This window comes from Phaethon lepturus, unplaced genomic scaffold (assembly GCF_000687285.1).
Source record: "Phaethon lepturus isolate BGI_N335 unplaced genomic scaffold, ASM68728v1 scaffold5262, whole genome shotgun sequence".
Taxonomy (NCBI): domain Eukaryota; kingdom Metazoa; phylum Chordata; class Aves; order Phaethontiformes; family Phaethontidae; genus Phaethon; species Phaethon lepturus.
Genome location: NW_010523978.1, coordinates 59,283 through 73,625, shown reverse-complemented (window position 1 = coordinate 73,625; position 14,343 = coordinate 59,283). Strand labels below are relative to the sequence as shown.

Sequence of the window (14,343 nt, the reverse complement as noted above, 5' to 3'; positions counted from 1 at the left end):
AGAGCGTTAGATATGCTTGGCATGCAAGCAGGTAGGAGCATGCGGTTTTAATGCCATATTCTTTGGAGATGTTGTTGACTTGCTGAGAGATGCTAAGCCCCCTCTCTTTCATTGCAGGTAGGTGGCACAGAGCACAGCTCACAAACCCAAGAATATTTCACGAAACAAATATAGTGTCAGAGCTGTTCTTGTTTCTGCAGAACCAGATTATCTTGAGTGGCAGAGTGCCTCGCCTGGGCAGATACGTATTTGTGGTACATTTTTATCAGCCCGCATACCCGGTGTTCCCTGTGCAAGTGTACGTGGATGCGGGACGTGTGTGGTCAGGTAAGCATCTGCATTGCGTCTAACGCCGCCTTTCCTTTCTCAGCATTTTGGCATGTGAGGCATTTTTTGACATTATGTTTTTTCCTCTAGGTTCCTTCAATGCTTCATTCTGCCCTCATACCTCCGGCTGTCGGGATCAGGTGATTGCAGAAAACCAAATCGAGCTTGACATTTCTGAACCCAAGTTCTCTGTTACAGTGATGATACCTGATGGAAGAATGCTGGTTCTGGTACGTTTATTGTATAAATGTAACTCTGAGTTACTTGGAAATGTTACTCTGAGTTTCACCATTCATTTAGAGATAGGTGCAAAGATGAAAGCCAAAAAGAAAGAATTGGTCTTTTAATGTTGTGTTTCAGTTTTTTAGGATCTTGTGCACTGCTTCTCTGTTATTTTAAGTTTTTAAGATACTATACACTGTGTTTATTGTACACTGCTTGTTGCATCACAACTCTGGGGGGAAGATAAGAAGTATATTTTCCTGGTTTTTTCAGTTAGAAAGTTACGGGTTTTGAGAAAATCCAGAATGTGTAATGAAGCAACATTTAAATATATAAATGCCTTAGCTTGTGTCTTTTACTTTTCTCTGAAATGTACAATTTAGCTTTCTTGTTTTAAGGAAAATGTCTTAGTTGTTCCAGCAGACACCTACAGTTACAAAATTCTTGACAAAAAGACAATGGACAAGTCATTTGATTTTATCAGCCAATGTGGAGGAAACAGTTTTTATATTGAGTAAGCATCGCTTTCTAAAAAACTGAATGCTGACAACAAGCTGGGAATTAATATTACTTTTACTCTGTGATAAAAACATATGTATAAAATCCCCATCATTGTGCTACATTGAAATGCTTTTCGTGGCTTATGCCGTCCCATTAAATTTCCATGAGTCATTTTCCCATGACTTTCTATTATAAATGAAATGTAAAGGTAGAGCTTTATTGCTCACAGTACAAAAGAGGAAAATGTATGTCATCTTTTTGTCTTTGGTATTTCCATCTTTGGTATTTGGTATTTTGCTTGGCATGTTCGAACTGATATGACTAATATCCGCACTGTCTTTGAAAAAAATCTCTTACCTGCATGTTCAAAGCCATTCACCGCTAATTTAATTAAAGTATATCCTTGCATGTGTGCTGATGCCATCCTTATGTCAAAGAACTGTTTGCAAGACAGGACCCTAATTTACTGAACCACTGCAAAGCACGCTCGTAAATTCCCAAGTGCCAGTACTTACATGACTTATATTTCAATTTAAATAGCCCAGAAGGATCATCGGCCTTCTGTAAGGACTCTGTAAGGTCACTAGTGGCTTTCTACAACAACGGAGCCCTGCCATGTAACTGCCATAGCACGGGCGCCATGAGCCCTACCTGCAGCCCCCTGGGAGGACAGTGTATTTGCAGACCTCATGTCATCGGTCGTCAGTGCAGCCGATGCCAAACTGGCTACTATGGATTTCCATTCTGCCAGTGTAAGTACATGTTCGGACTTACTCAGCACCTGACCTGACCTTTTATTTAGTTCCCTGATTTTCCTGCATAGATACCACAGCCTCATGTTTCTTTATAGGACTTGGTCCTATAAGAGACCGGTTGAGCCATCTCAGATTTAGCATAGCCTAGCTTTCATTTTAACACAGAAGTAATACTGTTCCCTTTAAGTACACCTAGCTCACAATGAAGTGTGCCTCGCATGTGTCGTCTGATCAGGTATAGTAGGCTTACAGTTTTACTGGTTAAAATCCATATTGCCACTCTTTCAGTCAAATGGATTTTTCTGCACTGACTGCTAAATCTTTCTAAGTTATTACTGTTGTATCCCAGTTTATACCTTCTAGATTTTCCATACATAGTGAGAGTCAGCATTCTTAATTCCTCTTTTTCTGATGTTGTTCTTAATAACATCAACAGATTTATAGATTACACCAACAGTCTTCAGCTGCTTTCCTAGATATTATACTTTATGTTTATTAGCTTTGTAAAAGTGGTGCCCTTAACACCAAGACTATTGTTTAATGCTTGGCAGTTTTGGGAAGTGATAATAATGCCTGTGGTGAAGTTAAGCAACCAATCTGTGGAAAAGAGCCAAGGTCTCAAACTGTTCTTTGAAACTACCATTACAGTCACATAGTTGGTTGCCATGACCCCTGGTTTGTCTGAGTCTCACATCATTCTGATAGTTGAAGTCAAACAAGCCAGCTGAGCTTAAAACTAGTGAAAGAGAGAAAAGAATCGTGTCCTTTATACATACGTTGTGTGTGCATTTGTTTCATGTACAAGTTCAATAAGAGTTGATCATTGTAAGTTGAGATGTGATTAATTTGTAGAACACTTTCTTTGACCTAGTATGCAACTGTGGGCAGCGCTTATGTGATGATGTGACTGGTAAATGCATTTGCCCTCCGCGAACTGTGAAACCAAAGTGTGAAGTGTGCGAGAAACATTCCTTCAGCTATCACCCTCTTGCTGGCTGCGAGAGCTGCAACTGTTCCGAAAAAGGAGTCGTTAATGTGGCAAGCCCAGAATGTGAAAAAAACAATGGGCAATGCAAGTAAGTTTGGGTTATGTGCATTATAAATGGTGTATGAGTGGTTTGCTTCACTCTTCAGGTATTTGAAGGGGATGTGGGAGACTTCGATGATGATGGATAGGGATTTAAGCAGTGCTTGACAATAGTGAGGACTCAGCTGTTTCAGGGATACTCGCAATGTTTTAGTGAAAACATGGTTTGTGCAAGTATGCAGATGGGATCTGATGGGATCTGGGATTCCTGGGCTTGCATTCTGTTTGCCAGTGACAAGTCATGTCACTCATGGTAATTTCCTGAATCTCTGTCCATCTCACAGAGGACCTCAGATCGGAGCTCCTGACTTCTGGACATGTACATAATTTGTAATGGTGTACATTACTTCCCAAATTCTTAAAATTTTGCAGTTGACCTTCCACAGTCTGATGTCTGGGTTTCAGTCCAGTGGTGTTTTTAAGTACCGCAAAGCTTGAATGTTTGCAATGAGTTTTGAGAAACTTTGATGATAGATACTGTCTGTTTGGAAAATATTGTTCAGTTGGAGCTATAGGTGATAATTACCCTGAAAATTATGCCTTCTGTATGACATAGGCTTATTTTTCTGTAGCTCAGCGTACAGAAATAATAAGTTCTTTAGTTTTATTCTCTTATTTATATTCTCTAAAATATATATAGCATACAACCAGAATCATAGGGAATAATCTTAAATTCAGATGTTGTGAGTATTAGTATAGTTGAACATTTCTCTTATTTCCTTGGGGAGATCAAGTCCTCAAATAGCACGTGCAAATACTTGATAGCCAGTAGGTTGTGTAAGGCCAGGATTAGTTCAGTTTGATTGGTTTGGATATGTTTTTGCAGGGTCCTAACAAAGAGAAATATGATCGTTCCTGCTCTGCCGTTTATCCTGTAAATAAGACAGACAATAGTCACTTTCAGAGAATACTCATATTACTTCCTGAATTTACATTACTTTCCTAAGTCTGTCCTTTTCATATGAAGTGAGTAATTGTCTTATCCCAAGAACAAAACAAGAATTTTCATACGTAGAAGTTAGGGTTCAGCATTGAAGTGTAGTGTATTCTATATCTCCTGATGCACTCTCAGTCTCGTTAGTCTCTCCTTTCATTTTCCCCATACAATACAAAATAAAATAAAAAATAAATGGCTATGCAAAAATAAGTAAAATAAATACTTCATTCAACTAAAACCTAATACTTCAAAGAAAGGGTTAGGATATTTCTACTTGAGTAAAATTGAGGATAATTTTTGCAGAAATAGTTGTATTTTTCTGTTTCAGTGAAAAGCTGTATTACCTGATTATAATGGTGATAGTTTTCATGTGCAGCCTAATCGGTAATATCAAAGAAATGACAGCTTATTCATAAAAACTTCTGAAGCAAAACTTGACATCTAGCAAATATTTTTGAACTGCTTACTGAACTATGTAGCTATCTACTATGTTCTGATTAATGTCTTTCTGTCTGTGGATTACATGAAGTTCAAAGTCCCCATCCAGCTCCTGTTATCTGGGGCGAGGGGAGGTTAATGCATTCAGAGAGACTTTGAGAAACCTCGCCCATTGTTCAATGAATTGAGTAATTGCTTTCATATATTACATGAAGTGCAGTCTACCTTGTCTGCATAATTTAACTCTTTATTTCCATTAAATTTGTAGTGTTAGTGCACATATAAATTTGGTGCTGAGAGCCAAAGGAGACTCCAACAACTTGCTGAGACTTTTAAAAATCATCTTATCACAACTAAAATGTAAGGATGTGAATGGTAGTGGTGGCAAATGTTCTTTATCAATCGATCTTTACTGTCTTGAAACCTCCTTTGGGCTGGTCCAGACATTGCCAGCATAAACAGAAGCAAGAGGCATCATCAAACCTACATTTTCACTAGTTTTATCAGTCTGTGCAAGTTCGTTTTGAAGGTAGGATGAAGTAGCTGCTGCCACAAAGATGTTCTCTCTTATCTCAAGCATTATTCATAGTTTAGTGTTGTTTTTCCCATCATCTGTACTTCACCTAAGTGAATCCAAGGCATTCAGCCCTCACTGTGAGCAAAGTGGATTTTATCCTTTGTAAACAGTTGTAAACTAACCCACGCCTTGTGGCAGGTGTTGCAAATGAGTGGTTGGGCTGCTTAAAGAATCACTATCAAAGAATGATTTTAATATAAATTTGTAAAAGGGTGCGACTTACCAGAATTCAATGGCAAGGTTCACTCTATTACTTACTTAAGATGAAAAAGGTATACAAAGAGTTGCAACTAGATTGGAATGATTTGCTTGTGGATTGAATCAGGTTAATGTGGCTTAGATGTATATTGAGGAGAGACACTAGGGGAGACCCTTCCGTTGAGTCACGAGGTTCCGAGTGGACCAAAATCAATGCCTAGTCCCAGATTTGGTCAACGGTTTATGTCTAAGGATGGGGAAAGGGAAAGAAAATGAGCGAGACCCTCCCGTTGAGTCATGAGGTTCAGAGTGGACCAAAATCCACCCTTCATCCCAGACTTGGTCAACGGTTTATGACTAAGGTTAGGCAAGGGTAGTAAAGGAGTGCCCTCCTGTTGAGTCACAAGGTTCAGAGTGGACCCCGTTGCTTTCTAAACTCCTCCTCAGAGGGAAGTATAGGTGCAGGTGAATCCACTCCTAGTCCTAGACTTGGTCAACGGTTTCTGACTAAAGGGATAGGGTATGGGGGATTCGGGTATAGTGCTTGGTGTAACTTTAAAATAACAGCCATCAAATTCACTAACACTATTGAGATAAATCACAATATCAAATCATATAAAACTTAGTAACATGATTAACCTAAAACTTACTAAAATCAGTGATATTGAGATAAATCACAATATCAAATCATATAAAACTTAGTAACATGATTAACCTAAAACTTACTAAAATCAGTGATATTGAGATAAATCACAATATCAAATCATATAAAACTTAGTAACATGATTAACCTAAAACTTACTAAAATCAGTGATATTGAGATAAATCACAATATCAAATCATATAAAACTTAGTAACATGATTAACCTAAAACTTACTAAAATCAGTGATATTGAGATAAATCACAATATCAAATCATATAAAACTTAGTAACATGATTAACCTAAAACTTACTAAAATCAGTGATATTGAGATAAATCACAATATCAAATCATATAAAACTTAGTAACATGATTAACCTAAAACTTACTAAAATCAGTGATATTGAGATAAATCACAATATCAAATCATATAAAACTTAGTAACATGATTAACCTAAAACTTACTAAAATCAGTGATATTGAGATAAATCACAATATCAAATCATATAAAACTTAGTAACATGATTAACCTAAAACTTACTAAAATCAGTGATATTGAGATAAATCACAGCAACATACTAAGATCAGACGCCTAAAGAGATACACAGAAAAGAGAGAGATACGTACAAAGGTACCTCTTAAATATCCCCCTCAAATTCAGTCAAATCCTCACGCTGAATGCTTTGCATTGCTCAGTAGGTGATCAGCCAAGCCTCTGAGTTGATCGTGAACTTGAGGGTTCACGGGCTCTGAGAGGCGTCCCACGCAGAGGGAGATGCTGCTCGCAGCCCACTGTGGTCCAGGAGAGCTCAAAGGGTCTCACTTGGCACCACTATTTATAGGACTGGGAGATGATTTACTTTAGGCATCAGTAAATTTCCATCCTTGCCACAAATCATTTGTTGGTAATTGTTAGAATTCTTGACATCCTGGTGACGCTGGTACTAATCCACCTGAGTCACAGCTAGATGAGATATGTTCCAAGGCTGCCTGGGGATGGCGAGTTACTCCCATCTACGCAAGAGCCCTTGGTACAGTCAAGGGGCCCTTAACCGCCAAACTCTCTGCTCCTAGGCCAAGGCTTATTGAGCAAGGAGGGTGGGGGGCATGGGGGAGAAATGCACCACTACAGTGGGTTGAAGTCCCCATTATTATTCATATGCCAGGGATTCTCCACCTTTTGGTTAGCAGGTGAGTGCCTTGAGAAATGCCCAGTCACATCCTCAAGCTAGAAATCTTCCAGCTCTGCTTACCTCTGTACAACATCCATGTTTCACACTTTGGTCTGTAGAGAGAGTAGTTCTGCACTGCAAGGATTGAACAGCTGCAGAAGTCTACTTCCATTGTAAGCATTTATATCCTTCAAAATCAAATCCATCAGTTCCATGACCCTATAAAACGTCTCACCATTCGGATCTGAGAACAATACTAACTTGCTGCTGTTTCTCCATGGAAGTCATAAAGTTGTGTCATAGCCATGCGATCACTTCAAAGATTCACCTGCCTTTTGTTTTAATCTCCCCTTCCTCGCTCCATTCCTGCCTCCCCTACTGACTCCATCCTCTGTGTTTGTCTGTTGATAAAGATGCAGAGCAGGAATAAAAGGACGGCGGTGTGATCAGTGTGCTCCTGGTACTTACGGTTTCCCGAACTGTGTGCCATGTAGCTGTAACAGAGATGGAACAGAACCAGATGTTTGCGATCCCCAGACAGGAATTTGTCTCTGTAAGGTCAGATAAATCAAATTACTTCTGCATTCACAAGCATCGTTTGCACATCAGTGACTATTTCGTATTTAATGGGGTGAATGAATTGAGCTTATTACTAAGTTTTCAGTAGGAATTAAATGCAGCTGTACAAAACCATCACAGCTTGCAGTGTGTGCATAGATTATCTTGGTAGCAGTTAAATGCCATTTTTTAGTGTGTTCAATATCTGTCAGTTTTATAAGCACTCTTAGGCTTTACAGAGTATTACAGTGCTACAGAGTAGATGCCCATTGATTCACTGAAGCAGTCTGTACCCTGCACAGATCCGCTTTATGCGTCTACATCTCGACTTCTGGATGTTAACCAGGTCCTGTGCTTTTTTTAGCCATATTATGTCAGTTGACATTTCACCACATCATTATATCCAGGAAATCGTCTTTTGTTCTGATCTGCATAATTAAATGTGGTAAATGTGAACTTTCACAAGTGACCTTTTATATTGTAGGTTTGGAAAAGCCAGCAGGAGGGTTTTGGCAGGGAAGTTACCAACTGTCTCTGACTAATATTTATTACTCAGTGGTTCACTTTATAAACTGGAAAGACAGCTCGTAATTAAGATAGTCTCCAAGAAATTAGTTTTATTTCCATTTGGAATATGGTCTATCCAGACAATCACATTTTCATTCATGTTTCCGTCCATTTAAACAAATATTCTTTCAGAATTGTTTTATGTGCAGGAGGTTTTGGGGGCCTCACCAAAACCAAAAGGAAAACTCTGAGATTTCTTTCAACTATGCCTTAACAGGAGAATGTTGAAGGTGCAGAATGTGATATTTGCCGACCAGGATTCTTTTATCTCGACCCTTCTAATCCCAAGGGATGCACCTCTTGCTTTTGTTTTGGAGCAACCAGCAACTGTCGCAGCACAAATCATCATAGAACCAAGGTGTATTCAATATTTTTTTCTTTGCTTTCATGAACCTGCATTTATTCCATTAAGGAAATGCCAGATTTCTTCCAAAATTGAAAATACATTTTAATAGTTTCTGAGGATGAGAAATATTCTGCAAGCAATCATGCAGCTTTAGTGCACCCTTGTTAAGACTTAGGTGGTCTGAAAGTGCCATTCAGCAGAAATGGCCGTTTTCACGCATTTGTTTACAAATTGGATGTTGGACTGAAGTTGAGCTGGCCTTCTTCTTCTTTCTCTTCAGACACTAGTTCATCATTGAAGTCAATGGTCTCCTTCAAGATGCTTTGATAAGCACATGTGTCATTTTACATGTCTGTATCATAGGTGCATTTTGAAACCTAAGAAATGTGTGACTGATTCCACAGAGACTGTAAAAATTGTCTGTCTTTCCTCCTTATAAAAAAAGATGTGACATCAAGGGTGAGAAAACGAGAAGATAGGTTTTTAGCAGCCTAACTGAATGGTGAGGTGGCTGAAGACTGAAAAAGAAGGAACAGCTGCCTGAAACAATGCAAGAGAAAGAACAGAGAGAAGGAGAGAAGCACAGCCCTACAGTGATGGATGAGGGTTTTAGTTTTGGCTTAGGCATAGACTTGATACAATCCAGATTGTGGCACTTTATTGTTTACGTGCAAAGGGTGAAAATCTGGCCTCAGTGAAGTCAGTAGCAAACTTCCGTTTGCTTTAGGAAGATTTCCTCTAGTGATTACTTGTCCTCACCAAAGAGTGTTTTTGAAAACATGTATATATATTTTTTTTTTTATTGCTCTGGCTAGCCAAGGTCAACCCACGCCAGAACTGTTCTGATACATATGCATGATGCTTTCTTTCCCCCAGCATAATGATAAATAACAGGATGTATGGTCTTTCATGAAACAAGAGCCATGAACGTAAAATGTGTGTTATAAAAGAGCCAGAATATTAGGCTACATTGCCTGCCTCCCCAAAATATCCTGCCATGTCCCCTTCCTCCCAGTTTAACATACCACAACAGGTCTGCACTCTGTCTTTTAGATTAGTGTCCCTGGTTTGATTTTGGAAGGGACTTGAAGTATCTCCAAATTATGTCCTTGGGTTTGTGTACACAACTCCCAGTCACTTCCAGAAGGGTTATGCCTTCATGTGACTGAAGACAGCATTTAGTTTGCAGTTGACAAACTAAATGCCTGCATCCCAAGTAGCTTTGGCATTGTGGGATCTGTCCCACTTACGCTCTCTTTTGAGGTCCTTGAAACCTCCATTGGACAAAGATTTTAGGCTGGCTTTGAAGCGGTTGAATTTCATGCTTGGGGAATTACAGAGGTTAAACAATTTCTCCTCATTACTTGGTGCTGGTAGAGTTTAATAAAGGATGAAACAAGCTTTTATTTCCTTTATGTATTTTCATTAGTTTGTGGACATGAGAAACTGGCGCTTGGAGGCAGTGGATGACAATATTGACATTCCAGTCACTTTCAATCCAGTCAGTAATAGTGTAGTGGCTGATGTTCAAGAATTGCCGGCTTCAGTGCATAGTTTGTACTGGAAAGCACCACCATCTTACCTGGGAGAGAAGGTAAATGACATCTAGCTCATCTGTTTTAATAACACGTAGTCATTTTTTGCCAGCATTGTGGATAAACAGTCTCTTTGTTTCTCTTAGATACATTTCTGTCTCTTCCCTCACAAGATTCTTATCGCTCTTCCCTGACATGCTAGGAATCGCAGCATTTGACTTTTGAGTACAATGTTAAAATTATAACCAATAATACAGAATTAATCATCTTGCGGGGTGCCAGGGAAGTCTTTATGTGAACAGCATGGTCAGTAGCTATGGTTCAATGAGCTGGTAACTTCAGCTGCTTTTCTGAAACCCAGAACATGTAGAGCTTGCCAATGTGCCTGAATATCCTTTAGACTCCCTAGAGTACCCCCTGAGCAGATTTCCAAAAGAATAAAAGGTGATTACGTGCTCAGTGGCACGCCAAAAAACCCAACCTTTTGCTTTTGATATGTTGCTTGGGAAGAGCAACACCTGGTTTTCTAACCTTTGTATTCTTTGAACTGCTTGCTGCTCTTTCTACTCGTGCATGGGGTCAGTCCTTTGGTCACGGTTAACACCTACCAGCATTTCAGCCTGGGGATTACACTGACCAGGGGGACTTTGCTGGTGGTGCCTTGCAGGCTCAGAGCCCCAGGTTCTCCCTGTTTGCAGCTCTGACCGTGTTGGTAATTACCAGACGGTTGTAGGGCACACAGGCTTTTCAGATGCAATCATACTGTCACACAAGTGACAACAAATGGGATAGACAGAAGAGCATTAAAGATGGTATAATTTTTGAGGTTCTTCTTAGTCCCCATTTTAAGGACTAGAGCAGTATTTTTCATCCTGCTTTGCTATGCTCAGAGGTAAATGTCTTTCAGTTGAACAGCGCATTTAGTTAGGGTGCTTTTTGTTAATGTTATAGAAGCCCTTGTTTCAACGCTTACAAATTATTTTTCAAAGAAATGTCATGATAAAGCATATTTTATCTATTACAGTTTTAAACCAGAAGGACTTCTGTTGTTCCCGTAACAAAATATAAAGCAGGCAATAATTCTTTTTAAACACAGCTATTAAGAACAGTGCTATGAATTTTCTGTTGCATGTCATAGTATCTAACTAGGCATGCCATGACTTGCTTTTATTTACAATGACAACACTGTAAATAAAATAGTTCTATTTTTGGACCTGCTTTTACCATGCACTATGTATAAGTGTATATTTTAGCACTGGCTATACTGCAGGAGTGAAAGCCCCCACAAAATTGTATCTTGATACTTAGATTCACAAGCTCATAAATTTACCAATCATTTACTTTATTGTATTGTGAAAATGTCAGGTTTTGGTCTACTTCCAGTGATAGCAACTCTTTTGGAAAATGTGAACGAGATCACTCCAGACATTTTTCATTATGATGAGGGTATAAATACTGTTTTCCAGTATTTAAACCTTTTAACCAGTTCCACTGGGACATTAATATTCTCTCTATCTTTTGTTTACAAAGTTAAAAGGGAATAAAGTATAAAATCCATAGCAGTGCAGAAACAGTCATTGAGAATGTCAAATCACATCATCCACATTTTCTGCTATTTTAGCATTCTATCTGATAGATCACTCTTAATGTTAGAAAATAAATACTGTACATATAGAATATAGAGGGTATTTTGTAACACCAATATTTTTCCATTTAAAACAAATAAATAATTAAAGAAGCAGTAACATAACAGCCTGTCATATGGTGCAGTCCTAAATCTGTGTTAAACAGGAAATTAGCTCTAATTTTAATTTTCTTATATTTTTGAAAAAAAAAATAATATTTATACAGGATTGTTTTGATCATTTTGGCAAAATACAGCCGATGTTCCAAATGATGCTTTTGAAAATGCGGTTGGCTAAAGATAATAGCATTAATTATGCCCCAGTGATCCAAGGAACAAATTTAGCATTGAGATGTCTGTGTTTTGTTTGTAACTCATCAAAGCATATGGAAGGGGGTAGATCGAAGGCTGGTGCTTACCTGCAGAACGCCAAAACGTGACAAAGCAGATCTCCTCCCATGTCATAACCAAGCATAAGCTATAATGGCAAACAGCAAGGGGTGCAAAACAAAGCAGTATATCTGGGCAAAACACCTGATGTCACCTAGAACCCACAAACCTTCCTTCTAGGCTCTTGGAATAAACACTGTCTGGGCTGTGCCTGCAGCTTCTTTTCCTCTCTGTATGTTTTGAACTGACTCACTTATACACAGCCCAGGGAAGCTGTTTGTCAGATGATTCAAACATACTTGCCTAAGTCTTTGTTTTGGGCAGCAGTCTATATATTTGGTAGGGTTTGAAGCTGCCTGTGGTCACCTATAGCGGAGTCAAAAGAAGTATGGTTTCAGCACAAGCTACAGCAATGGTCTGTTTACAACAGAGCTGATACCAGCAGGTATTAGCAGAAGTCCTGTCCTCCAGAAGGTGGAGCAAGGATTTCCTGATTAGATTCATGTCTGTAGTAAGGTTAGAAAATGCTGGCCTAGGAAAGCCACCTTTAAAAGTGGTTAGTCTGACTTCTCTCTTTTGTCCATGGCTGTTCATGGAGTTCACTACCACTTTCATTGTCAGTCTGACATCTGCTCTTGATGAGCCAAATCTGTTCTGTAGAGTCTGGGGAAGAACAATATTCATGTGAACATGTGATTTCTCCATGACCACAGATGGGTGTCATCCCAGTTATGAAGAAAAACCCCAGCGCAGGTAACCTTCCAGAGAACAGTAACAGGTACTGCTCAAAAAGTGATGTCAGATACACGAAGGAAACAAAAGTAATTTCTTTCAAGTAACACATATTTTCATATTTGGACTAAAGTACAAAGAGTAAATATATTATTTACAGTGCTGGAAAGTGGGGTAAACTTGAATACAAAGTTATATTAATATCAAGCAGTAAAGTATTTCTGATCTTGTGCATTTTGTTACAGCTTTCTTCATATGGTGGCTTCTTAAGTTACCAAGTGAAATCTTTTGGCTTACCTAGTGAGGGCATGGTTCTTCTGGGTGAAAGACCTGATATACAACTGACAGTAAGTTTTGAAATACTAGTTTTTTCTTTCAAGCAATAACAATACCATGATTTTTTTCTGTTACCTGACAACTATGGCAAATTTTGCTCCTATAGTGTGCTTAACTTTTATAGCAACTTGCTTTATTTCTATAAAAGTGATTTTACTGCATTTTGCTCAAAGCCATCAACACACCTATCTCTGTTGCCAAAGTAACATATTATTAAGCATATCTGACTGGAGAGCAAATAAAAAGATAAAACAGAATTTTCTCTGTAAAATGCACCTGTGGAAAAAAATTATTTAATGCCTTGCACACTTGTCAACAAATATAGCCTCAACTCTGCAAAATATGCCCTGGATTCCATGTGTAATTAATCTCATTTTCTAGGAGAATTTTCTTCAGCATAAAATGAAGCATAATTACAAGGCTTCAAGGGACTGAAGTAAAAATGCATTTTAGGTTAACAGTTTTTTAATTGAACCACTTTAGGGCCAGAATTGAAATCTTTTACTATTTGTTGAAATTACCAAGGGGGTGGTTTTGTTTCTTCAGACAATCAGAAATACTAATTCAGTATTCTAAGATTCTTATTGGGAAATGTACCTCATAAAGTACTGCAGTAGTATCCAAAGTTGTTTGTGCACCAGGATGCAAAGGAGAGTGTTTGAAAATGCAAAAATATTTTTACTCAAAATTAGATAACTAGTTTCTGTGAAAGTTGGTCAGCATTAATTTAATTCACTTGTTTTATTTGAAAGCAAGGTTGTTAATAGGCAAAAGCAGTGAAAACCCTGCTGACACTAGAACACAGGGCTTGCTGTAACACTTTGCTGACAAAATCACATACAGTTTCCCTAGTATTTGTGTTTATTCCCCAAAGAACAGGATTAATGTGCTTCACGAAATTTTATTGCGTCTGTACACTTCACCATAAAAAGTTGTGAAAGGGCAATGTTATATCCTCATTCTCACATAGGGCCAGCAAATGAAGGTTGTTTATATGGATCCCAACAACCCATTGCCTGACCGTCAATATTCTGGCCGTGTGCAGCTAGTTGAGGTAAGAAATGAAAATGGAATGGCTTTCCTTTTTATTCCCAGTGGCACATAAAAAATACACAGGTAATATGTGCAGAAATACCAAATACTGGGTAATGTTAATGAATATAAACTTAAATACTGTAGACCTTAAATATAAACAACATTTTTTATCTCCCTTTACTGCTACATTGAACCTAGGTTCTGGCCCATGCCACCTAAATTTAGCACCTCTTGTTAGGCATCTTGTCCAGTTTAGCCCTTAGCACTCCCTCCAGGGCCAGTGGAGTGAAACGGAACCAGTCGTCAATGGAAGATGACTCATTGCAGCCCCAGACTGTACTTCACAGGGATGGAATGAACTGTTA

General features: G+C 38.5%; 1 protein-coding gene across 1 annotated transcript in view; it reads left to right on the top strand.

Moving 5' to 3' along the window:
* The window catches only part of LAMA3 (laminin, alpha 3), a gene marked incomplete at its 5' end in the record, with an annotated part of 87,356 nt that overhangs the window by 31,251 nt on the left and 41,762 nt on the right, over window positions 1-14,343 (top strand). The window contains 10 exons of the mRNA XM_010282284.1: window positions 201-327; window positions 418-557; window positions 948-1,063; window positions 1,591-1,802; window positions 2,677-2,881; window positions 7,269-7,413; window positions 8,198-8,338; window positions 9,756-9,920; window positions 12,853-12,954; window positions 13,914-13,997. Of these exons, the coding sequence (XP_010280586.1) occupies window positions 201-327; window positions 418-557; window positions 948-1,063; window positions 1,591-1,802; window positions 2,677-2,881; window positions 7,269-7,413; window positions 8,198-8,338; window positions 9,756-9,920; window positions 12,853-12,954; window positions 13,914-13,997 (1,437 nt within the window). The remainder of the gene's footprint in view (window positions 1-200; window positions 328-417; window positions 558-947; window positions 1,064-1,590; window positions 1,803-2,676; window positions 2,882-7,268; window positions 7,414-8,197; window positions 8,339-9,755; window positions 9,921-12,852; window positions 12,955-13,913; window positions 13,998-14,343) is intronic.